This window comes from Histomonas meleagridis, assembly GCF_020186115.1.
Source record: "Histomonas meleagridis strain 2922-C6/04-10x chromosome Unknown contig_111, whole genome shotgun sequence".
NCBI lineage: Eukaryota > Parabasalia > Tritrichomonadida > Dientamoebidae > Histomonas > Histomonas meleagridis.
This window is the reverse complement of record NW_027150756.1, coordinates 137,456-164,761: the sequence shown is the minus strand read 5'-3', so window position 1 is coordinate 164,761 and position 27,306 is coordinate 137,456. Positions and strand designations below refer to the sequence as shown.

General features: G+C 29.1%; 7 protein-coding genes across 7 annotated transcripts; 5 read left to right on the top strand and 2 right to left on the bottom strand.

Moving 5' to 3' along the window:
- Positions 1-4,779: 4,779 nt before the first annotated feature.
- GO595_000787 (ankyrin repeat-containing protein) lies at positions 4,780-5,811 on the top strand (the record flags this gene model as incomplete). The annotated part of the gene is made up of 1 exon (XM_067921390.1): positions 4,780-5,811. The coding sequence occupies one exon, from the start codon at positions 4,780-4,782 to the stop codon at positions 5,809-5,811; it is 1,032 nt and encodes a 343-aa protein (XP_067779043.1).
- An 858-nt stretch (positions 5,812-6,669) lies between these two features.
- Positions 6,670-12,010, top strand: GO595_000786 (chitin synthase regulatory factor chr2; the record flags this gene model as incomplete). Its single annotated transcript, XM_067921379.1, has 2 exons — positions 6,670-11,164; positions 11,445-12,010. The coding sequence occupies 2 exons, from the start codon at positions 6,670-6,672 to the stop codon at positions 12,008-12,010; spliced, it is 5,061 nt and encodes a 1,686-aa protein (XP_067779042.1).
- Positions 12,011-12,305: 295 nt separating this feature from the next.
- On the top strand, positions 12,306-13,493 carry GO595_000785 (uncharacterized protein; the record flags this gene model as incomplete). The annotated part of the gene is made up of 1 exon (XM_067921368.1): positions 12,306-13,493. The coding sequence occupies one exon, from the start codon at positions 12,306-12,308 to the stop codon at positions 13,491-13,493; it is 1,188 nt and encodes a 395-aa protein (XP_067779041.1).
- A 2,679-nt stretch (positions 13,494-16,172) lies between these two features.
- On the top strand, positions 16,173-20,063 carry GO595_000784 (xanthine dehydrogenase-like; the record flags this gene model as incomplete). Its single annotated transcript, XM_067921358.1, has 1 exon — positions 16,173-20,063. The coding sequence occupies one exon, from the start codon at positions 16,173-16,175 to the stop codon at positions 20,061-20,063; it is 3,891 nt and encodes a 1,296-aa protein (XP_067779040.1).
- Positions 20,064-22,205: 2,142 nt separating this feature from the next.
- On the top strand, positions 22,206-22,724 carry GO595_000783 (uncharacterized protein; the record flags this gene model as incomplete). Its single annotated transcript, XM_067921347.1, has 1 exon — positions 22,206-22,724. The coding sequence occupies one exon, from the start codon at positions 22,206-22,208 to the stop codon at positions 22,722-22,724; it is 519 nt and encodes a 172-aa protein (XP_067779039.1).
- A 265-nt stretch (positions 22,725-22,989) lies between these two features.
- GO595_000782 (ribosomal protein L36e) lies at positions 22,990-23,253 on the bottom strand (the record flags this gene model as incomplete). Its single annotated transcript, XM_067921336.1, has 1 exon — positions 22,990-23,253. One exon carries the CDS (start codon positions 23,251-23,253, stop codon positions 22,990-22,992), a length of 264 nt encoding a protein of 87 aa, XP_067779038.1.
- A 726-nt stretch (positions 23,254-23,979) lies between these two features.
- On the bottom strand, positions 23,980-24,579 carry GO595_000781 (small GTP-binding protein; the record flags this gene model as incomplete). The annotated part of the gene is made up of 1 exon (XM_067921325.1): positions 23,980-24,579. One exon carries the CDS (start codon positions 24,577-24,579, stop codon positions 23,980-23,982), a length of 600 nt encoding a protein of 199 aa, XP_067779037.1.
- Positions 24,580-27,306: the final 2,727 nt, after the last annotated feature.

Genomic DNA, 27,306 nt, shown 5'->3' with positions numbered 1-27,306 from the left:
TTAAAACATATTCCAAATTATTAAAACATATATAAAATTATTAAAACATATTTCAAATTATTAAAACATATTCCAAATTATTAAAACATATATAAAATTATTAAAACATATTTCAAATTATTAAAACAAATATCAAATTATTAAAACATATTATAAATTATTATAACATATTCTAAATTATTATAACATATTCTAAATTATTAAAACAAATATCAAATTATTAGAACATATTATAAATTATTAAATTAAATTCTTTTTACATTAACATCAATTCCTTTATCTAAAAGTAATTTTACTATTCCTATATTATTGTTTTTAACTGCTATATGAAGTGCTGTTTCAAATTATTAAAACATATTACAAATTATTAAAATATATTCTAAATTATTAAAACATATTTCAAATTATTAAAATAAATCCAAAATTATTAAAACATATTACAAATTATTAAAACATATTCCAAATTATTAAAACATATTCCAAATTATTAAAACATATTCCAAATTATTAAAACATATATAAAATTATTAAAACATATTTCAAATTATTAAAACATATATAAAATTATTAAAACATATTACAAATTATTAAAACATATTACAAATTATTAAAACATATTCTAAATTATTATAACATATTCTAAATTATTAACACAAATATCAAATTATTAGAACATATTATAAATTATTAAATTAAATTCTTTTTGCATTAACATCAATTCCTTTATCTAAAAGTAATTTTACTATTTCTATATTATTATTTTTAACTGCTATATGAAGTGCTGTTTCAAATTATTAAAACATATTATAAATTATTAAAACATATTCCAAATTATTAAAACATATTTCAAATTATTTAAAAAAATTCTTTTTGCATTAACATTAATTCCTTCTTTATCTAAAATATATTTCACAAGTTCAATATTATCTGTTTCTGAAGCAAAAAACAAAATATCTTTTGGAATTTGCTTATTTTGAAGAAAATATTTAACGAGACATAAATTTCCATTTCTTGCTGCTTCATTTATAATATTATTATTAACTTTAATTCCTTCTTCTATCAAAAATGATAAAATTTCATAATTATCTTTTTTAATACAAAAACTTACCAAATCATTATTTTTATCTTCAAACATTTTCGATATTGATTGTGTTTTTTCTAATTTATTCTCATAAATATATTTAAAGATATCATTTTGATGAAACATAATTGCAGCTTCACATGCACCTTCAAATGTTGAATGATTTTGCTCACATAAATGAATGATTTCTTCATTTCCACCTGCAACTGCATATTTACCTGTGCTAATTACTTTTGCATTATTCATAAGTAAATATTTAAAACATTTAACTGCAGAAAAAAATGCTGCATAATCAATTAATGTAACATTTTCTTTATTTATAAATGTACATCTTTCATAAAGCGATGGTTCAATTGTTTGATTAAAATCAAATTTTGTTTGTGATGATATTTCTTGAAGTTTTTCTATTTCATCATTCCGAATTATTTTTGAAATATCATTTGGATTATGGCCCTCTTTAATCAATTGCTTATGAAGCTCCCAATTGTTCTTTGATAGTTCTTCATAATTTTTTAAAAAAGCATCTTTAAATGGATCGTTATAATGTTTGTCTTTAATTTCTTTTTCTGTCTTATAATTTGCAAAATATATTGATTTGATGTTTTTCGTGATGTTTGCATCAATTAAATTTTGTTCAATCATTCGTGCTATCATATAATAAGATTCTTGTGTTTTGATTTTAGATATATACTTAATAAAAATCGATATTAATTTGCCGATATTTTGATTAATTTCATCATATTTTTTTTGAAGTGTTTTTAAAAAATTTAAGTATATATCACATGTATTTCTTTGTGATGAAAATGCATTATAAACTAATTTACATGTAATAATATTACATGTATTGGGAAGATTTGAATCGAATATTTTCATTGTGTCTTGAGTAGTTGCCTGAAAATTTTCTTCGGTTAAATTGAATATAAGTTTTTCGAGTTTACTCAAGACTGGGTCGTCGAAATTTTTATCATCTGTCATTGCAACTCCATCATCAGGCATTTTCTATGCTGTGTTAAGATTATTAATCTTCTGCCAGATGACAACCGTTTATTCATAATCGTTATGCCAAAATTTGAATCAAAAATGGAGTTTGGGGCCAATTTTCTATTATTTACTTTTTGATTTGTTTATTTTGCAAAATTGACATATGAAAAAAGCTGTATATGGAAAAATAAAAATTTAAACTAAATGAATTATAAAATGCATATCATTAAATAATAAACAAATATTCAATTAAAAATCTTTAGAGAAATTTACAGCATGGTTGCCAATTATTTTTGAATGAATAGCGGTCAGTTTAGTATTCTCTGATAAAATTCATCATAATAATGATATAATGTAGGACATAATGAATGAAATATATTTAATATGTGTATATTGGCGTAAAATTAGTATTTGCAAATATATTTATGTATTTTTTTAAATTAATTCAATATGAATCAATCCGTTCAGATATTCAATGATTTACAAGATAATCTTTTTCAGAGGTGGTGTCAACTCCAAAACATGTCAACTCCAAAACAGATTATTTTTTTATTTTTTTTTCATTTCATATGTAAGCATTCCATGAATTATACAATAATTTATATTTTAAATCATAAAATTTTATAAACTCATGAAATATATTTTTTAATCGATTTTTTTGAAAAATTTATTTTTCATGATTTTTTTATTATGAATTTCATTGTATTAATTTGAGAACCTGAAATTCATCGGGGGAAAAAAATTCATTCAAATTTTTAATTTTTTTTCTCCTATTTTTTCAAAAATTGATGTAAAAAATTATATAACGTGGCAACCTGGTTTATTATTTTAGATATTTATTTTTGACACAACTTAGAATCGTTGCTTGATGAATTATATTCATAAATTTTATTGAAAAATGAAAATAAAAATATTTTATTATCGAAAAAGTGCTGCAAATATTAAATAACAACAAAGAAAAAAATTTTTGATGTTTAAATTTACATTGGAGACCTTGAAGGGTTTTATTATTCCAAAGGATTTTTGAAAATTTTAGGAAAAAGAGAAAAATTGATCAGATCTCAAAATTCAGCAGTTGAAATTGCCCAAAAATTTATCTTTAAACTCAATACCCGAAGTTGCCCATACATTTTGATTTTCAACGAAAAACTATTGAGGATTTCGAGTTGAAGCACCTCTTCTTTTTCATTTTTTTCCAAAATTTAATTACAGGAAACTAAAACAGTCTTTGATAAATCTCAAAGGACCAAATTCCTCAAACAAAAAAGAAAATGGTGAGATATATGTTTCTTTATATTCTATATTTACATGAAATCGATTTCTTCATGCTTAAGAATAAATTTAACAATTTTTGCATCACCAATATGAAGAGATATCATATTTTTTTTACACCGACATCTGAATCAAAATCAAGGCATTCTGCTCTCCATCAACAATTGTTTTTATCTGATAAATAGCCATAAATTCCTTGTTTTACTTTTTTTTCTGCTGTAGCATTTGCATCGATTTCTTTATGTTTTAGAAGTAGTTTAAGAATTTCTATGTAACTGTTCTCAACAGCAACATGAAGCATTGACTTTTCTGATTTCTTTTCACAAAATTAATTTTCATTACTTCAGATTTTTTTTATATATTTTATATTTGCATCAATCTTTTCTTGTTCAAGGAGTAATTCAACAACATTTTTTATATACACAATATAATGGTGTCAATATTTATCATATTTATAATTTCATGTGAATTATTATCAATTGCAAACATAAGTGGAGTCCAGTTAAGATGACGAATATCATGATATCCACTATACCAACTAACTGAGGCATTTACATCAATTCCTTCTTGTTGCAGAAGCAACTTAGTGATTTCATCACGCCCAAATCATAAAAGTGGTGTACTATTACTTGGTTCTTTATCACTATATTCTTTGTTGTACCTTACATTAATATCAATTACATTTTGTTCAAGAAGTAATTTAACCAATTTAATATTATTTTTTTCAACAGCGATTGCATGTGCTGTTTTAGAACCTGAACGGATTTCAAAAGAAATTGTCCGATTAACATCGATACCTTTTTGTTTTAGAAGCAATTTTACTATTTCAATATTTCCTTGTTCAACTGCTATAATAAGTGATGGCATTTCCTTTTCACCTCGTTCGTTTTTTTCATTAATATTAATACTATCTTTCTAACGTATTTAGATCAACTCTTAATGAACTCTATATTGTAAATACAAGGGGAAAATTATTTGCAAATTAAAATTTTAATTTGACTTTAATCATAAAATTATTGAAAAAATCATAGATCATTTAGGAGTTTAAGAATTTTTGGTTCTCTATTTATGAACAAAATATTCTATCCACCAGCTGGTTCGATTTTTGTGCAGATGAGGTAGACCGTTTATTTCATGTCAGCCTTAAAATTAAACATAGTTTGTCAATTTTAATGATGAATTGGAACTCTGGCTATGGAGGCTACAATCATATGGGACGCTATAACCAAATGGCAAAACAAAATTACGAAGTTGGAGAATTTATTATGAACCACCAGATTAATAAGTTTTTGGATTATTGCTCAAAAAATCCAAATGAATTAAAATCATCTATATATGCATTAAAGTAATTTTATTTTCTAATTCATAGTACTAAACGCTCAAGCGATATATTTTCCACATCCACAAGTCATTATGTAGATGAAAGTATTTCATCCATGATCAAAATGGATAATCTTTCATTAATTCACATAGCAGCATTAGCTAATTGTTTAGAAATCTTCCTTTATTGCGAAAACGCTATTGGTCTTTCCATTACAACTCAAAGTGCTGAATCATTTACTCCGATATATTATGCAGCAATTAATAATTCACTTGAAGTGTTTGCTTACATTGTCTCAAAAGATCCAAGCCAAGCAAAAGATCCTCCTCGAAACCAATTATCATTGATTAAATGCGCAGTTGTATCAAAAGCGCCCGAAATTTTAGAATTATTATTTTATTATGGAGCTAAACTTGGACGAGAAAACGTAATACAATTGGCAATTCAAAAACAAAACATTCGTGTCCTTAAATTATTATTATTAAATAGTGAAAGTCAAACATCAGAAAAGACGCCATTAATGATTGCAGCCTTCAACTCATATTCTGGCACTCAATGTATCAAACTCCTTTTAGAAAGTGGGGAAAATCCAAATGAATTTCGAAACAATAAATGTGCGTTTTATATTGCATGTGAATCTGACCAAGTTGATGTTGCAATGCTATTAGCGCAATGCACACGTAAATTTGAGACCGATTATTTAGGAAAGAGTGCGATCCATTATTTGTGCATCTTACATAACATTGAAGTCATGAAAGTTGTATTAGAAAAAGGCATAAATGTCAACAGAGAGGATGAGAACGGTAGGCTAGGTCCCTTTTATATGATCGACATCGTCAGCACGGATGAATTCATCAAGATCATGGAATTGTTAATGAAATACGGTTTTGACATCAATACAAAAACCTCAGGTGATCCGTTGATCGCCTCCATTGAAAATTCAATTATGAAACCGGTGCAGTTAGTTCAATGGTTAATTCAACATGGTGCAGATTTGAATATGATGGTTCCGTCCAAGAAAATGACGTTGTATAAGTTGTTATCTAATAGTCAAAAGTTTAAGAATCTTCCTGAAGTTGTAAATTGGATACCTGAGGAGAATGAAGTGCCTAAAAAAGCTGGTAGAGGAAGGAGGAAGAAATTGAATTTTTCATAAAAAATTTTAAATTTTGGAATTTTATAAGGATATATTTTGTTGTATTGATAAAATTTGGTTTTGTTATTGCTTAAACACTTGATACAAAATTGTGAAAAGAACTTCAGAAATACTTCTCAACGATAAGGAGAATGAATGAAAAACCATCGTATTCATATTCAAAAACGAATTTCAAATGGACCATTTTAAGGAAATTTCAGAAAAACCGTACAACTGAATTTAAAAATTAACGTCTGTGTTGACAATGTACAACGTTGTACTGACACCGGTCAAGTTTTCAATGATGTTCACTCGACCTTTATTAGAAAATTTCATGATACATTCAAAATTGTTTGCATAAAACTGACAAATTCCCTGTCGTTTATTTAAAACGCTTTCTGCACAACAATGGACCATGGAATAATCATCATTCATAACGGAATCAAACATACAGTAAAGGGTGACATATCCCAAAGCCAATACTTTGCATCAAAGATGCAAGAAACTTCTAACCAAATAATAACTTTGGAAGACCAATTTTCAGAAGAAAGCTTTTTTAACTTACTTGCATTCATTGAAACACAAAGATATCCTTATTCTGAAGATAATGCTGTTGAAATGTTAATGATAAGTGATTTTTTTCAGATGCCAAAATTATCAGAATTTTCAACTAATCAACTATCAAAATTAGAAAAAAGTAAGATCATTAAGCAAATTCGACTCCTTTACCCTAAGAATTTCCCAACCTTATCAATCGATAAATACATTTCAAGCAATTTAAATTCTTTTATAATTTGTTCAAATTTTAGTGAGCTCCCACCACAAAGAATATACAAATATTTATCTAATATTAAAATCCCAAAAACCAATTTAATTGAAATGATAATAAATTCCATTAGCATATACGGTGAACAATCATTATTACTACTCCAACTTGTAGCTCTTGATAAGTTAGATCAAGATCTTATGGAACGTCTCGTTTTTGCTTGTAAAGACTTGCCTCAATCCCTCCAAACGAATCTACTCTTTCAAATGTTCAGAACCCGTCTCAATTTTTCAGAAGCACAGTCAAAAGTTTCAATTTCGCAGAACGATACAAACCGAAAACTGTGTAAACTCGCCAAACTTATTAATTCCACTACAGATGATTCTACAATCAAAATCAAATTAGAAATAGCTAAGATGAAAATTAAAGGCAAGTATCTTGAGAAAGATATTGCAGGAGCATTTCATATTTGTGAAGAATTATCCAATCAAAACAATTCACATATTTTATATTTATTAGGCAAATGTTATGAAAAAGGAATTGGCACTGAAATCAACTTTATAAAAGCATATCAAAATTATCGTATCTCGGCTGATTGTCATCATAAAAAATCATTGTTTCGACTTGCCGATTTAATCTGTAATAATAAAGTACAGCAACGTATCGAAGATGAAAAGATTCGATATTTAAAGCGAGCAGCAAAATCGGGACATCCAGGCGCACAATATGAAATCGCGAAACGTTGTCTAAAAGGAATTGGCGTTAAACTAAATCCAGAACTTGCGCGAACATATTTTGAAAGTTCTGCTTTAGAAGGTAATCGTGAATCTGCCAAAGAATTTGCAAAGATTGTTGTTAGTAAGAACAGCAAAGAAATATTTAATCAAATTGGAAATAGTCAAACAGATTCGGAAGCTAAATATATCATTGGCACTATGTATCTTTATGGTAATTATGTTAATATTAATTATGATAAAGCATCGAAATTTCTAAAAGAATCAGCAAATGATTCATATGGAAAATCGGCCACGTTATATGGAAAAATGTTATATGAAGGAAAAGGAGTACAAAAGAATTATATTGAAGCCGTCAAATATTTTAAAATAGGATTTAAAAATGGCGATTACTTAAGTGCATATGAATTAGGTAATCTTTATAAAGATGGAATAATATTAAAGAAGAACATCGAATTATCAATTCATTATTATAAATTAGGAGCTATAAACGGAGAACCGAATTGTTCATCTAAATATAAACAAATGATATTACAAGGTATAATTCATGATGATTATCAAAAATATCTTAAAATTACTGCTGATAAAGGTGATTCAGATGCAGCTTATGAATATGGAACATTACTTAAGAAGAAGAATAATGATAAAAATAATGAAGAATCATTAAAATATATAAAAATTGCTGCAGATAATGGTAATGCTAAAGCTTGTTTAGAAATGGGCAAATTTTATTATGATAATAAATATATTGAAGAAGCATTAAAATATTTTGTTAATGCTGCTGATAAAGGTGATGCAGAATCTTCATATATCTTAGCGAAATTATATGAAAAAGATAATAAATATGTAGAAGCATTTAAATATTATAATATTGCAATTAAATCAAATCATAATGAATCATTATATTCATTAGGTTTATTATATGAATATGGTAAAGGTATTAAACAAGATATTAATGAAGCAATTACATTATTTAATGAATCAATTAAATATGGTAATATAAATGCTTTAGTACATTTAGGTAAAATTTATGAAGAAGGAAAATTCATTGAAAAAAATGAAGAAAAAGCTTTAAAACTTTATCAATTAGCAGCCGAGAAAAATCAACCACAAGCTATATATGAAATTGGTCGAATTATTTATGAAGGTAAATTATTACCAAAAGATATTAAGAAAGCTTTAACTCAATTTATTTTTGCTTCTACAAACGGAATTATAGAAGCAAATTATATGATTGGGAAGATATATGAAATAGAAAATAATGAAAGTTTAGCAATAAAATATTATTGGGAAGGAGCAACTAAAGGAAATGCTAAATGTAGTTATGCGTTAGGTAAAATGTATTTGAAAGGCAAAGGTGTTGAGAAAAGTATTGATATATCATTGAAATATTTTAATAATTCATTAATTCAAGGTTATATTCATTCAGGTTATGCAATGGGTAAAATATATTATGAACAATTAAATTATAATGAAGCAATTAAATACTTTAAATTAAGTGCTGATAAAGGTGATTCTAAATCACAATTATTTTATGGGAAATTATTATATGAAGGCGATAAATTACCAAAAGATAAAAATGATGCTTTATATTACTTAAAGTTAAGTGAAAGAAATGGTAATGAAAATGCTTCTTTAATCCTTGGTAAGATATATGAAAATGATAATAATATGAAAGAAGCTTTTAATATATATAAATCTTTAGCTGATAAAGATATTCCAGAAGCTTGTTATGAAGCAGGAAAAATTTTATTTTATGGAACTGGTATACCAAAAGATGAAATTAATGGTATTAAATATTTAGAGAAATCAGCAAACTCCGGATTTAAAGAAGCGAAATATTTATTAGGTACTATTTATCAAGAAGGTTCTAATGTAGTTAAAAAAGATTCTCATAAAGCAATTGAGTTATTGAAATCAATACCATTAACAAACTCTAATGCTATTTATGAATTAGCTAAAGCTAATGAATCAATTGGTAATATTGATGAATCTAAAAAATATTATAAAGAAGCAGCTGATAAAGGACATCCACAAAGTTCTTATGAATATGGAAATTATATCTATCAAACAGATAAAGAATTAGGAATTAAATATTTAGAATTTGCTGCTAATTCATCAATTAAAGAATCATGTTTATTCTTAGCTAAACTTATGTCGAATAAACAATATGAACCAAATAATGAAGAATTAAAACAAAAGATATTAAATATATCCGCGGATAATGGAGATCCTTATTCATGTAATATCATTGGAATTCATTATTATAATAAACATGATGATTTAGCAGCTATTAAATATCTAAAAGTTGCATCTGACGCTTATATCGGTGAATCAAGTTATTACTTAGCTTTAATGATGGAAGAAGGTCGTGGTAACATTGAATTAAATAGCACGAAATTATTTGATTTATATTTACGCGCATATGAAAGTGGTATTACTGATGCTACTTATCATTTAGGTAATTTATTAGAAAATGGTATTGGAATAGCACAAAATTTAACATTAGCTTTACAATATTATAAAGAAGCAGCAGATAAAAATAATGAAAAAGCAGCAACACGTTATGGCATAATGTTATATTTAGGTAAAGGCATTGAAAAGAATGATGATGAAGCCATAAAATACTTAAAAATATCCGCAGATAATAATAATGAATCAGCAAATTTATTAGCGGAATTATTAGATAATAAAAATGAAAAAGAAGAATCCGAAAAATATTATAAAATTGCGGCCGATTTAGGTAATATTAATTCCACTTATAAATATGGATTAATATTAAAAAACAAAGGAAATTTAGATGAAGCATTAAAATATTTCGAAAAAGCTTCCGAAAAAGGTAATTATAATGCTATGTATGAAATAGGTTTAATATTAGAAAACTCAAACCCAACAACAGCAGGAAAATATTACCGTAAAGCTATCGAAGGTTCAATTAGTGAAGCTGCTTATCGATTAGGTATGTTAGTGTTCGAAGGAAGAGGTTATCCTCATAATGATACTGAAGCAGCGCAATATTTCCAAATTGGTTCACGATTAGGTAATGCGCAATGTTTATGTATGTTAGGTTATCAATGTGAAACTGGTAAAGGAGTATTTCGTGATAATTCGGAAGCATTAAAACTTTATAAAGCTTCATTAAGCAAAGGTAATATTGATGCTGCATATCGAATCGGATTAATGTTAGAAACAGGTAAAAGTTCGAACTCATTATCTTTATTAGATGATAACAAAGCTATTAAAGATGCATTTGAATATTATAAAATTGCTGCTGATAAAGGTCATCCTAAAGCAGCATTTAAGCTAAAGCAAATGTTAGAACAAGGCAAAGGTTGCGAAAAGGTTTTAAACTTAGCGAATCAATACTTAAAGATCGCTGCTGATTACCACGAAATGAATGCAGCGTTTATATTAGCAGAGATGTATGAATACGGACGAAATATACCACAAAACTTCGAGTTAGCTGCGAAATATTATAAAATTTCAGCAGACGCTGGTTATTCTAAAGCAGCATACATATATGGAAGATGGCTCCAAATAGGAAAAGGTGTCGAGAAGAATGATAACGAAGCGATAAAATATTTATATAACGCAGCAAAAGATGGTTACATCGATGCTGTTTATTGCTTAGGATGTATGTTATTGGATGGGAATTCTTCTCTCCAAAAGAATATTCCGGAGGCATTGCGATACTTCGAAATAGCTGCTTCGAAAGGACACATCGAATCTGCATTCATCGCAGGATATTTGTATGAAAATGGTAATGAAATTCCGGTGAACGAAGTTAAGGCCGCAATGTTCTATAAGATGGCTGCGGATAAAAATCATAAAAAAGCAGCTTTACAATTATCGAACATGTATAAAACTGGTAAAGGTGTACCATTGGATGAAGATTTGGCATTGAAATATTACAAAACTTCACAATAAATGAATTATAGAATTAAATAATAATAAAAATAACTTTATGTAAAAAAAATTTGATCGAACTTTGAATGCTTTACTCACCAGAAAATATAATTCAAATCCAACCGATCGTTTTGTGTGGAAACCGTTACTTCCATTTTTGATTTCAATCGTTATCGATCTCAAAATTGAGCTCAAGTTCCCAGAAAGTGGAAACTTTTTCGAAGGATCAATCCAGAATCTTTAACCAGAGATCTGTCCGTCTGGAATGAGCGACGAATTAAAAGTAAAAATACAGTGGCTACCTGGCGCAGTTCTGCCTGTAGTAACGAAGTGTTCAGCTACAGCTGAAGATCTTTCAAATCTTTTGAAATTTTCTTGTTTCAATAATGAAAAAGTTTATTTGTTTCATAACGGAGAAGTGTTAACTCAATCAATGACACTTGAAAGTCAAGGTGTACATAAAGGTGATGTTATTGAATGTAAAATTGTAAGTCAAGTTGACTATGAAGAACGTAAAGTTTCGTTAGAACAACAATCACTGGCTAGAGAAATGGCTAGAGTTTTAGATATGAGGACAGAAATGTCAGAACCAATGGATTATGTTAACTCAGAATCAAATTCAACTGATTCCGATTCATATCACTATTTACTGGAAAGTGACAATGACTTAACAACATCCAATGATATATCATCAGAACCACTACCAATCATTTGGCAAAACGATGAACATGAAAATGTAATGTATAAAAATAAAGACATTACAAATAAAGAAAATCCAGACGCAACAAAAGGAACAGAAAAAAACTTATGTTGAATGAGTAATCCCAAGTAAAATGTACAAACTTCGACTTTCGAAATAAAAAATATAAAACTAAAAATGATGTAAACTAATCAAAAATTGATCGAATTTATGGCTTTTTGAATACGTATACAACATAACGTTGTAATGCACTTTTTCTATTATAAAAAATATGTCAAATATTTTCATTTAAAAATAATATGTCAAATTTCAGATGCTAAGTTGGAACATCCTGTTTCTTTTTATAATGCAAATATTATCTGTTAAAGACGAATTAAGCATAAGCAGGAAAAAGAATACTGGAAAATATATGAGAAAAGTTCAAGATAATTTTTATAAACAAATCAACCAAAATGACCAACTTGCTGAAAACTATGATGATATAAATGAGGGCATGGCAAAATATCAAAATCAAGTCCAGTACAAAATTTTACATGATGATGGAAATCCAATTATTGATGATAATCCCATTAATAAACATCATGATTTCTTCGACATGGATAATGATGAAGATTCAAAGTTACATTACATGAAACAAAAAAGTTCCAATAAAAATATCAGACACAAAATTATTGGCGACTCAAATGATTTTGCCAGCAAAATACATCGCCGCTCTTTGCGAATTCTTAAGCGCCTTAGTTCTGGCAATTACACATTGTTATATGGCCACAACGATGACAACATCCAAAACAAAACCGAAACGAATAAACATAAAGAAAGTGAATTCCGTAACAACAAAAACAATAAAACGCAAAGCGACACTAATACAACTGAAGTTAACATCAAAAAACATAAAAACAGCAAACCAACAGAAGAAATTGCAAACGAATTTTATACCAAAGAAGAAATCATCGATCAAAACGAAAACGAAAATGAAAATGAGCAAACAGAAGAAATTAAAGTTACTCCAACAGAAACAATCAAAAGTAATAAACCAAAAGAACACATAAAACAACAACAAAACAAAAGCGAAGATAAAAAGCAAATGAAATATCCAATTGCGTTATCGATATCGCCAACTCGCGGCAGTTGCAATGGCGGAACTCATATTTATGTTCGTGTTCAAGAATCGATTTCTCCGCTTGTTCCATTATATTGTATCTTTGGCGCGAGTGTAACTAAGTCAGTATCACGTAATGATACACACATCGAATGTATATCACCGCGCGGAAATGTCGGACTTGTTAACTTTAAATTGTCATATAATAATAACACGAATGATGCTTTGGATGAGGAAATACTTCAGTTTGAATATGTGAAAAGAAGTATTACACTCGAAAAGTTATTGCAAAATCCTTCGCCTTTAATGATGTTCTTCGGAATGAGTTTGACTTTGGCGATCATTGTTTTGCTGACGAAAAAAGTTTGCTGCAGAACAAAGAAATGTTGCGCAAATAGAAACGATCGAAGTGGAGAAATGGAACCCTTCTTAGACGATAACGGAATGAAGGTGCAGAAAAGAACTAAGGCGAAAAAAAGAAAGAATTTATATGAATAAAAACTGTGTTTGTGACTTCAAATTATTTAAAAAGTATTTCGTAAGAATTTGGATAATAATTGTGAAAATTCACTTGAAAAGTTTATCTTTGTTCGACATACAAAAGAGTATAATTAAAATTTTATATCCAATTTTATATTACTAAATTTCAAAATTCAAATTGGTTTTACATCTCGATGTAAGAAAATTTTAAATTTATCAAATATGTCTTCCATAAATAATTTATGTCTCAAACATTATTTATGTTTATTCCATATGCATGTTCATGTTCAATGTCAAACAAGAAAATTTAAATTTTGTGATTGTATTTACATCTTTATAAATTTAAAAATTATTTACTTATTACTTTCTTGCTCAAGTAGTTCATTCAGCCATGTAACTCTCATTTCCCATCCAGAAAAAGCATTTTGTTTTTCTCCCTTCATTTGAAGTTTGATATAATCAATTTCAGATAATGTAATAGACTTTAAAGCAATAATTTCAAGTTGGTCAACACATCTCTTACATTGGATCACTTGACTAGTTGTTAATTGCCAAATTTTTTGATATTCTATTACAGCATTGTGTAACATTTGTGTCTGTTTTTGTTTTTTATTTGTTGCATCGCCATATTTTTCTTTCAGCTCATTTAAGGTTCTTTTCTCTTCAACTTCATATGTATCCATCGATATGGCATATTATAATGTATCTCTCATGGCCTCACAAGACATTTTATCTTTATCTAATGGGATATAGTGAGGATAATGACATGTGTGCTTCACCAGGTTCAAGATTGATCTTTTTCGACTTTAATACTTTAACCTTGACTTCAAAGTTTTTATTTGATTTCCCTTTCACATTGTGACAGCTTGTTCTATTTCGTTCATATTTTCAATTCCTATTCGAATTTGTTGTGAAAGTCCATCAATTGAAGCATAAAGTTTCTTTCTTTCAGATAGGACTTGTTGAGTTAATGTTAAACGTTTTGGTTCCATTTTAATTATACTTTCAAATATATTTTTATAACCACTTTCTCCAATTTCCCAAAACAATTTGTCAATATTATCTGAACTTGATGTATTTCCAAAAAGTGCTGAATTATTAAATTTGCTTACATGATTAACTGGGATTTTTGCTTCTTTAATCGCATGTAAAACTTGTGGTTCATTCCTGCATCAGCAAACGTTGCTATGATGATAATATTATTTGCAATGTCTTTCCCAAACAATTTCATAATGGAATCAAAAATATATTGACCAGGATCAAGACGTGGCGAAGACGATTGAACAACAAATGCAACTGCATTAATTGAATATACACCACATTCATTCGTATTTTTGAAAAAATGTTCCAAATGTTCAACAAGTTCTTTTTGAATTCCTTTTGTATCACCAAATCCCAGAGAATCAATGACTGTAACTGTATACGGAACAGGAAAATCTGGATGATATGGAAATGTATAAGCTGTTATATAATTTGTTTGACTAATAGCATGATTACCATTGTTTTCTCCACCTCCATCATCACTTGTAACTATTTTGAATCCAAAATCATCTTCCCATTTAAAACCATATTAATAATTACTATGCTATTAAGAAATGTTGTTTTTCCTGTTCGTCCTACAATTAAAATTCGAATTTCATCTTTAATTCCCATATTATTTTTATAATCAACATGAACTTTACGAAGTTTTTGTTCATGGTATTCTTAAAATTTGTTGTGGAAATTTGTAATTTTGTGGATACCCTTCTTTTTGTTTCTAATTTTATACAATGTCTTTAATTACATCAACAAGTTTAGCCGAACAGGAATAGGTGTAATATTATCTTGTATATGAATATGTCGAATAAAGATATAAACTTTTTCAAGTGAATCTTCAATACTGTGATTAATGCTATGTGGCTCCAAATTGGAATCTAAATTTGTATTTGGTTTGGCACAATTAATATCAGTTATTGACCATATTTGTTCATTATTTAATAAAAAAAAGCAAGATATCTGAGAATGAGTCACTTAGTTCACCTAAATCATTCATATTAGTAGCAATATTTTGTGCAATATCAATATATGACATAAAAATTAATGTTTCATCAGAAAATGGAATTTTTTTAAAGATTTTCTCATCTACGTGATTAATAACCGCAGCACATGCAAGAAAAAAGACGGCAGCACAAGAAAAGCTTATAATTGATGAATTAAATACTTTTTAGTATCAATTCAGGAAGGATTTTTTTATCGTTTTATAATATCCAAGAAGCAATTCAAACATAAATGTAATTTAGAAAGAATCGAAAATAGATAAAAAAACGTTCAATTTCTGACTTGAGACTCAGAACTTTTGTATGGTTTATGAACTAACACTACGATAGAAAATTTAGCTTTACAAATTATGGTAAATCTATCAAAAACCAGACTGTTGAATGAATTTCACACAATTATTTTTTGTTTCGTTGACTTTTTTACAACCATGGTTTGATTCAAAATTTAATATTGAACGATATCGATTGAATGCTCCGTGGTTGTTATATAAAATATGAATATCTTCTTATCAAATAATTTTTTCATCATATTCTCAAAAACAATCTGTTTTATATCTCATATGTTTATTTAAAAGTTATGTATTTTTAGTATATCAATTCTATCTTTCCTTGAAAACTCTAATTCCAATAAAACGATGTCTATCGTCAGTGATTTCAAAACATGCTCCGTTCCATCCAGGGCATATCTCGATCCTCCAAATCATTCAAGCACTCAATTGAGTTTATTCTTAATGGCGAGAAAGTTGTGCTTGAAGAGGGCCAATTCAATCCCACCCAATCCCTTACACATTATCTCCGATCTGATGGCGTTGATCTTCGCGGAACGAAATATGTATGTGGCGAAGGCGGCTGTGGCGCCTGCACCGTCGTAGTTTCACAGTATGATCCCATTACCAAAAAGATAAAACATCGTCCAATTAATTCATGTTTAATGCCAGTTGGCCAATGCCATGGTCAATCCATCACCACGGTTGAAGCTTTAGGCTCCACACGCAAAGGTTTACATCCAATTCAACAGTCATATGTTGCACATCATGCAACACAATGTGGATATTGCACACCAGGTTTCATAATGAACTCATATGCATTACTCTTAGCGCATCCAAAGCCCACACTACATCAAATCGAATCCCAATTTGATGGTAATTTATGTCGATGTACTGGATATCGTTCAATCCATGATGCGTTACGTGAATTTTCATCCGATGGTAAAGTCAGTGACAATGAAATCAAAGATAGCACACCATATAAAACTATGCCACATCGAGAGCCATCACCTCCACCAGTTGATGTTGATCCCGCTGACGTATCGTACAAGGGAGTTCACTTTTATGTTCCAACTACATTAGAACAACTTATCGAACTCAAGAAACAACATCCAAAGTCCACATTAGTTGTTGGCTCATCAGAAGTTGGAATTGACTTAAAATATAAAGGCGCAACATTACCAGCTTATATCTCGACGCATAAAGTTCAAGAATTATATCATATTGATATCAAAGATAACAAATTAATATTTGGTGCATCTACATCATTACAAGATATCTTAGATTTCTGTGATTCTAAAATGCCAAAACTTAAAGAACATGAACGAAGATTATTACGTGAACTTCGACAACGACTTTCAGTCTTTTCATCAACACAAATCCGTAACACGGCATGTGTAGTCGGTAACATAGCAGCAGCAGGTGCAGTTACAGATATGTCCAATTTCTTATTAGCATCTGATAGTATATTAACAGTCATTAATGCAGAAACAGGTGAAAAGTTTAAGATGTCAATGGATAACTTCTTTACATCTTATAGAACTACGAAACTTAAACCAACAGATGTAATTACAGAAGTAGAAATTCCATTAATGAAACCAAACGAACATATCTTTGTCTATAAACAAGCACATCGAAGAGAAGATGACATTTGTATAGTATCAGCATGTATTAAATGTCGTATTAATGAAGTTACAAATATCATTGAAGACTTCAAAATTGCTTATTCAGGTATGGCAGCATATCCACAAAATGCTAAAAGTGTTGAGAAGTATATGATAGGTAAAGAGTTCACATTAAAGACAATTCAAGATGCTTATCCATTAATTGAAAAGGATTTACCATTAGCAGAACAAGCACCAGGTGGACATATACCATTTAGAAGGGAATTATCTAAGTCATTCTTATTTAGATTTTATCATCAAGTTGAAAAAGAAAGAAATCGACCTTATGATCCATCAGCTTCTGATATTATTCCACATCCGATAAGTAAGTTTGGACCAATTGCACATATTAAACATGGTGACTTTGAAGTTACTAGAAAAGATACTATAGGTAATCCAGTACATCATAGAGCTGCACGTCAACAAACTACAGGCGAAGCATTGTTTACACTTGATATGCCTACACCTTATAAAGGATTATATGGCGGCTTTGTATTATCTACAAAAGCACATGCGAAGATAATCAAAGCAGATTATTCCAAATGTTTACAAGTACCAGGTGTAGTAGATGTAGTTACATATAAAGATATCGAAGGTATTAATTTAGTAGGAGATGTAATTAAAGATGAACCAGTATTCCCAGAAGATGAAGTACAATTTGTAGGTCATCCAATAGCTTTAGTATTAGCTAAAGATAATGAAACTGCTTGGAGAGCAGCGAAATTAGCAGAGATAGAATATAAAGAATTACCAGCAATACTTAACTTAGAACAAGCTATTGAAGAGAAGTCATTCTTACCTATGCATCATATTTGTCAAAATGGTAACCCAGATGAAGTATTTAAGAATTGTCCTCATGTATTAGAAGGTGAAACTAATGTTGGAGGTCAATTACATTTCCAATTAGAACTTAATAATTGTATAGTAGAACCTTCTGAAGATGATAAATTAATAGTTACTGCTTCAACTCAAAACGTAAGTTTCACACAAGAAGAAATTCATAGAGTGTGTAACTTACCATTACATAACATCGATGTTAAAACTAATCGATTAGGAGGTGCATTTGGTGGTAAAGAAACTCGTTCGACAGTATATACAAATGCTTGTGCAGTAGCAGCACGAAAAGTTAATCGACCAGTTCGAATGCAATTAGATAGAGAAATCGATATGTTAATAGCAGGAGGACGACATCCTATGAAGACTAAGTATAAGATCGGATTCGATGACAATGGAAAATTATTAGCTTTAGATGCTAAAGTTTATAGTGATTGTGGTTGGTCATTTGATATCTCACCTGCTGTATGTGATCGAGCTATATTACATTTAGATTCATCTTATAATATACCAGTCTACAAAGCAGAGTCAATTATGTGTAAGTTAAATCAAATGTCGAATACCGCATTTAGAGGATTCGGTGCACCTCAAGGCGTGTTTGCTATGGAAGCCATCATTCAACATATTGCAGATTACTTACATAAGCAACCAGAAGAAATCCGACAATTGAACTTGTATAAAGAAGGTGATCAATGTCCATATGGCACTAAGTTAATCGGATGTAATAATAGGAAAGCTTGGGATTATATTATCAAGGCAACTGATTACTGGAAGTTAAAGAAAGAAGTCGAAGAATTCAATCGAAACAATAAGTATAAGAAGAGAGGAATATCAATTAACCCGCTTAAGTATGGTATTTCATTCACTTTCGGTACTTTGAATCAAGGAGGTGCGTTAGTACAAGTTTATAAAGATGGTACCGTTCTGATCTCTCATGCCGGCGTTGAAATGGGTCAAGGCTTACACACTAAAGTTGCCGCCGTTGCTGCGAAGGCGTTAAACATCCCAATACAGTACGTGAGGATTGATGAGACATCAACTGCAAAAGTGGCAAACACATCACCAACCGCCGCATCAACAGGAACCGATATAAACGGTTGGGCGGTTTACAACGCGTGTCAAATTATTAACTCGAAATTAAATAAGTATAGAACCCCGGATAGAACATTCGCTCAAGCATGCCAAGCTGCTTACTTGGATAGAGTTGACATTTGCGCTCATGGATTCTATTCAACTCCTGGAGTTTACTTCGATTGGGATAAGGGTACTGGTAACCCATTTGCTTACTTCGTTTATGGAGCTGCTGCTTCTGTTGTGGAAATTGATACTTTGACTGGTGATCATGTGGTATTAAGATCTGATTTGGTATTTGATGTAGGTGAAAGTATTAATAAGGCGATTGATATAGGTCAAATAGAAGGTGCTTTCATTCAGGGTTATGGATTGTTGACTATGGAAGAGATTACTCGTGGTGATGGAAAAGATAACAAATGGTTGAAGCCTGGCGTGTTACATACAAATGGCCCTGGATACTATAAGATACCTGGATTCAATGACTTGCCAGGTGAGTTTAACGCTCACTTATTACCTGGATCAAGGAACCCGACTGGAGTGTACTCGTCAAAGGCTATAGGAGAGCCTCCTCTCATCCTGGCGCAGTCCGTAGGATTTGCTATCTATGAGGCAATAAGAGCTGCAAGACGTGATCGTGGATTAAATGAATGGATTCCAGTTAACTTCCCACTTACTTCTGACCGCATCAGAGTTCTCTCTGAGCCAAAGATTTAGTTGAATAAAGTTCATCAAACATCTGTTTTTTTGCTGTGTGAATGTGCCGCTACGAAACGTCAGTTCACATCAAACGTAAACATCACAAAAATTGAACGCAGAAAACTTCAAATGAAACCAAACGTTTAAATGGTTTTGTGGCTTAAAGAATTAAACAAATCAAAAAAGAGTTTAATTTTTTGATCAGATTTAAATCAAGAAAACATATTGCAAGATTAAAAATATGTAAAATACAACCATAAAGGCATTGACACGTTGATATTGCTTGATATTTCTTCATGTTTGTTTTTCACATATTTTCTCTCAAAAATTGTTTGATTTATGTGAGAATTGTGATAATTTTTTTATGCCAATAATATTGAATGCTTTTGACATTGGTCAACCATATGAAGAAAAGCTTCCAATATGAACTTTTTCTTGATGATGAAAAATTTGGATTCATTTTAAGTCCACTTCCTTTGCTTCGCAATCCACAAAGATCTTATGATAACTTATCATGGGGTAGATTTAATATTGGGCAAGCTGAAGAAATTACACTAACTTGGATGCAAAAGCGAAAACTTGGAAAAATAACAACTCAAATCATGGAAGCAATGGGTGTATCATTTGAATCTAAAGAAATTTTTATTGTTCCATCAAGTGGAAATTTAAATTCTGATGATTCACTTAAAGAAACAGAATTTTTAGAATCTTATGTTTCAGCAGTTAAATCTTTATCCATAAATCCGTTAGAAATATATGACATGCCAAAAAATCCCAACTCAATTCTTGCCAACAAAGTTACTCCTGAATCAACTCTTTTTTTTGAAAACCTTCATCTCCTTTATCAGTTGAAAGAAGTACAGCATAACCTTCCACAAGAAGGATTCCAATTTCTGGGCGAAACCATTCAAAAATTTCATAGTGATTTCGACGGTTTATTCTCAGAAAATTCAATATTCCCACAAATTCAATACTGTTCAATTTCGATGATTCGATTCATATCATATTTCAGATATTTTTTATCCAGCATAAGTTCACTTACTTTATTATTTAAAAGCTTTAACTTTGAAGATGTTTATTTCCCGGATTTCATAGAATGTTTTACTGTTTCTTATATCCCTTCTTTTACACATTATCATGATAGTATGGAAAAATGCGGCGATACAGTTCTTGGCTTATGCATATGTACTGATATTATCAAAGCATTGTATCAACATGATTTGCAATACATTAATCAACGTTATAATTGGGCCGTTTCTAATGATTTATTTTTGGCAATTGCCGAACATTTTAATTTTAATAATTCAATTATCGGACCAATTGATGAACGAAAAGTTCCATCCGATTGTTTCGAAGCGCTTGCATTTCTAAACTTTAAAGCTGGCGGATATGATAAAGTTAATGAGTTTTGGCATCAATGTTTATTTGCGATTGATCAAAAATATTTCGAAACAAATCCACAAATATCAAAAGCAATTGAAACGCTTAAAGTTGGTGTTCAAAACAAATTAATTGTTGAAGAAATTGGTGATAATGTACCTTCATATGCATTAAAATATTGCGAATCTTTAAAGCCGACATATAAAAATGTGTTCGTCGAAAAATCGCCACTTTCGCAGAAAAGTAAAATGATTGGAGCGAACTTCTTGAAGTTTGCTGTTTCGTATTATATATATCAAAGAATGAGAAAAGTTACAGATATGTTAGAGGTCGAAAGGCATTGTAAAAATGTGGCGTTGAATGAAACTGTGAAAAAATTTGGTTTTCCGAATGGAAAAGTCTTCAAGATTTTTTTGGGTGGTTTCTTTTTGACGAATGGATTCGAACCTGTGAATGACGTGTTCGTGAAATATTTCGTTGCGGCATTTGAATTGCTTCCAAAAAGAAGAAGACATCATCGAAGATCAAGTGAACAATGAATTATATTGTTAAGTAAAAATATATAATTTATAAATGTTTAGAGAAAACTGCTTGAAAGTTCACTTTTTTTTGGTTAGATCAGAAAAACTTAACACAAAACTAACTCAAAAATTTATTGGAGGTTCGGGAAACGTTAATTGGAAACAATAGATTATTGTCACTTTTGAATTATGGGAACCGTTTTCTATCATCATTTGGTCAACTTTTGAAAACTGACAATAATTCAGTACTTTCTTAGCAATGCTTTGGCTTCTCTCCTTCATTTCCTATGTTATTTACCCAAACCAACCTCCTGTGCTTTTAGTTAAGTTGCCAACAGGTGTCGCTGTTAATACAAGTCAACCTTTAGACACATTAATTTCTTCAATTCCTAAGTCTGTAAATGTTGTTGTGATGACAACTCAAACACCTATCAGAACTCATGAACAAATTACAACAGTACTTGGAACAGCTACTGATTTTTATGTTTATAAAAATCAATCTATAATAACTCTTCTCTCGAGGTCAGCAACAAATTACACAACAAACCTAACAATTACTGATGTTCAGGCAAAGGTACAAGCAACTCCTTCCACTGATTATATTTTTATTACCGAAAATTATCCACAGCTTGGTAGCATTGGAGTCACAAATCCTTTCACTAAGCCAGTTTGGAACTGCTTAATCTTAATCATATTCTTGATCCTTATCATGATTTGGGCAATTATTCAATACCAAGATATTCAAGTTCAAACCACATTCTCAAAGAAAATAAACTAAACATCTGATAATTGTCGAACTAATATTTGTTCTTACTTTTGTTTTTAATATTTTGAAATTTAGATGAAAATTATCTTAAAAATATATATTTGGATAAGTAACTGTATATCGCTTGCTGTATGTGTTCACTATTGAGATCAAACACAACATTTTTATATGAAAATCAGATCAATTGGTCTTCAATGAAAAAATATAAGTATTTTTTTAAGCAAAGCACACAAGTAAAACAAGACATAATTGAAACATTATAATATTTTAAAGATATTTAATGATGGTGTTGCATGTTCTCTTCTTGGATAATGTTTTCAAGATAAACCAACTTATGCATTGCACGCTTGTGAGTGCCAAGACGCTTCTTGAGGAATGTGCGAGCTGATTTCCTCTTTTCAAGTTTGATGAGATCCATAGCACGACGTTCGTATGGTGACCATCCTGCAAGTTCGTGGATAACTTCGCGAACAAACTTAGCGCGTTTACCGCTTGAACCCTTCTTTGTCTTTTGGGCAACAGCCTTCTCTGTACCTGACATGGATGAAAGGATCGACCAAACCGTTGTTATCGGCAACAAAATCAAAACGGTTATGTTAACGTACGTTTATTTTTATGAGTTCTGGAAAAAGAAACAGAAGAAAAAATGAATCCAAAATTTACCACAATGAAAATATTTCAATGAATGGAAACATGATGAACATGGATTCTTTTGCATCAAAGTTTTCAAAAAAATGGGAAAATATCAATTATAATTACCCAATTATTAATGAAGAAAAATCACATGAAGGAGTTGAACTCAATCACAATGAACCTGACCAATCCCCAGAAAATATTTTGAAAGAAATTGATAGCTTAGTTTTACGTGTACACGAAATTTGTAATGATATTTAAATAATATATACATTTAAATTAGTACATACATATGATCATGAATTTTCTTCTAATTAGAATTCATTTTTATTGTATAAATAAAACTTTTTAAAGTTTGGTAATGTTATTTTTGTATGATTGATTACCAAAAAAAAACATTTGCTAACGATTGATTCATTTTGAACTGATTCTTGTATATAAGTGTTGGTCAACAAAGATAAAGGGGTATTAAAATATTAATTGTAGAACAATGATTCAATCAAAAAAAAAATTCCAGAAAAAAGATTTAAAACAAAACAAAACGTAATAATGAAAGTGATTTATCATAGCGTGAGTATGCACTTACCCAGAAAGAAAAATCTTATTTGTTGATTTGCGTGTTGACAAACCAAACCTAGCATTTACAAGGCTTCTTCTCAGTAGTTTTGGTTTCTTTGATTACGACGCTTGTTGGTATTTGTTTTTCGCAGATTTTATGAACACATTCTGCAGCAGAGCAGAATAAAGCTTTAACACCATTTTGAGTTGATGATGATGTCATGTGAAATGCTTCTGCTTTGAATTCATTTACGTAGCCTTCTGAATCTTCTAGGATGTTTGGATATTGATCAGATGGAGTAAGATCCTCTTTTGTAAGAACCAAGAAAATCAAACAGTCTGGAGATTGAGCCCTGACGCGAGAAACCCATTTTGCTATGGTTTCATGATTCATATTTTCATAATCGAAACATACAAAAGCAACATCTGCGTCTCTATAATATGTTTCACAAATTGATTGAAACTTTTCTTGGCCTGCAGTATCCCAGATGTGTAATGTTACTTTGGAACCATCAGAAATTTGAATTGATTTTTCGCAGAAAGCAGGTGCAACTGTTGTTTGCATATCTTGTTCAAAAGACTGCTCAAATAGCGCGTTCATCAACGATGTCTTTCCAACACCAGCAGATCCAACTAAAATGAGTTTTAAAGGTCTAATCCCACCGTTGTCTTCCATTTGTTGTGGTAGCTTTTTGAATGGATTTCAGTCCGATCGTTTGTCATTTTTTGGTCTTGAACTCTCTTTCAATGGAAAGAATTGAGAAGAAAACGATCAAAGCCACATCCCCAAAAAACTGTAATATAACTGTTTTTTGTTTGGTTTATTTTTGATTTTCAATAGTTTATAATGCCTCAATTAATGCCAAAGTAAAACCCTCAAATCAAAGATGTTATTGGATCCAGATGTTGCTTTTGTAGCCGGCTTGACGATGCCCATTTTGAAAATTATCGAATAACGACCCACTGCGAACCGAATGTTTTTAATGTATATTTTTATCTTTTTTAATTTATTTTTTTAACATTTTTTTTAGAGGTCGTAAATCTTCATAAAATCAACCATAACATGACATCTGAGTTGTATTGATAAGTTTTTTTTTGATATAGATAAGTTTCTTTTTGGATAATCTATTAAATAGATGTGCTTGATCTGAAAAAAATTGCATATATAAGAAATTTGATAACAATTCAAAAATTTAAGTATATCAAAACACTCATCTGTATAAGTTATTCACTTATTTAATAATGCAATATTTAGTTAACTAAATAAATGGAGTGAATAAAACAACTTAGAAACAATTATACAAACAGGCCAAACCATTTGCATTTTAGTGAGTATATCTGATTTAGTTATTCCTGAAAAATATTTTATCTCAAATAAACTTAAATATGCTGAATATAACTTTCCAAGATATAGAACCACTCTGGAAAATCCAACATGATTAATGGTTTCACAAAATATTTCCGAGATAATTTCCATTTAGCTAAATAGATTTTACAAAATGCATTTCTAAATAAATTAAAAAATACAAACAATTTTTATTATTAAACATTAATTAATCCTTTTTTGTTAAGTGTTCCTCAATGTCTTATACAAAGACTCGTCCAATATTTGACCGATTTCTTCGATTTCTTCATCGAAATTTAATTCACTTCTAATTGCATTATTTACTGTTTCATCAGTTCTTTTATCCAATTCATTTTCAAACTCTGAAGTAAAATCAATTGCTTCTATTAAATTAGAGTCTTTTATTGATTTTTTCACACACATTTTTAATGAATTATCAAACAAATCCGAAAATTCATTTTTCAACAATTTTCCATAATTTATTGTGAATGGTTCAAATGATTTTAAGTTTTGTAATGAAAAAATACTCGAAACAAATGAATCAAATGAAAATATATAATTATATGTAACATGTTTTGGTTCTATGTTTTTGCGAATTATAATTTGATTCGTTAAAAATTGTTTTGATATAACGTTTTATAGCAAATTATGTAAATTAAATTCAGTTTTCAGTGAAATATTTGGTAACGATTGCGTTTTATGTGATAATTGGAAATATTTTATTAACATTTTATGTTGTACTAATTTGTTGAGGTTTATATGTGTTATATTTGGAGAGAGAATTATTTCTCTTTTTGGAATTTGTTTATGAGAAAATGAATATAAAAAAGAAGTTAAATACTTGAAATTTGTTGGAAATGTATTAAATGAAATGTGATAACGAAATTGATCATTAATGTTTTGTGTTGGAATTTGTTGTTTTGAATAATAATCAAATGATTTACATTTAACTAATTGCTTACAATCTAAATGAACAATGTTTTGTAATGAAAGTTCATCATCAATGTTTTGCTTTTGTGTTTGTTTATGAGAAAACAAATATAAAAAAGAAGTTAAATACTTGAAATTTGTTGGAAATGTATTGAATGAAATGTGATAACGAAATTGATCATTAATATTTTGTATTGGAATTTGTTGTTTTGAATAATAACCAAATGATTTACATTTAATTAATTGCTTACAATCTAAATGAACAATGTTTTGTAATGAAAGTTTACCATAAATGTTTTGTGTTGGAATTTGTTTACGTGAAAAATTATATAAAAATTTCTGGTGATTATAAACTTCTATTATGTTGGCATCCAGTGAGAATAACATTTTATTATATTTAACAAAAGTTGAACTTATTTTTGGTGCTTTAATAAAATTACGCAACGAATTTACATTATTTCTTCCTAACGATTTTATTTCAAATGATTTTTGATATTTTACATTTATAAATCTTTCTTCAAAATTCTTTTTAATAGAAATTGAAAATATATTTAAGAATTCAACTGATTTGTAAACATCTAATTTCAAATTTGTAGGTAAAAATGAATAACGAAAACTTTCGATATCAAATTTTGTTAACATTTTCTTGATATAAATATAATTAAATAAATATTTGTGCGCATTAAACATATTATTTATAACGAAATTGTGAAAATATTTAACATTAAACATTTTCGAAACATGAAATTCATCAAAATTATTTAACATATGAAATTGGTGCTTTGGAATTGTGAAGTTTCTCATTATTATTAGAGAAGGAAATCCATTAAAAGGCAAACCGAAATTACTTTGTGCGTTAATATAATGAAATTCTTCGTATTTAAATAATTTGCTGTTTTGTAATTCTTTTTTGAATATATTTATAAAATTGGGAATTGGGATATTAAAGATTTGTAATTCAAATTTATTCATATTTATGTCGGATGTGTATTTACTGATTATATCTGTATTAAATTCCTTTTTGATATTAATAATTGAAGAAATTGTAATGTTTTCTTTTACAAAATCTAAAAAATCAAATTTTAAGTTTTTAATTTTAATATTTTTGCTATATTCATTGAGAACAAA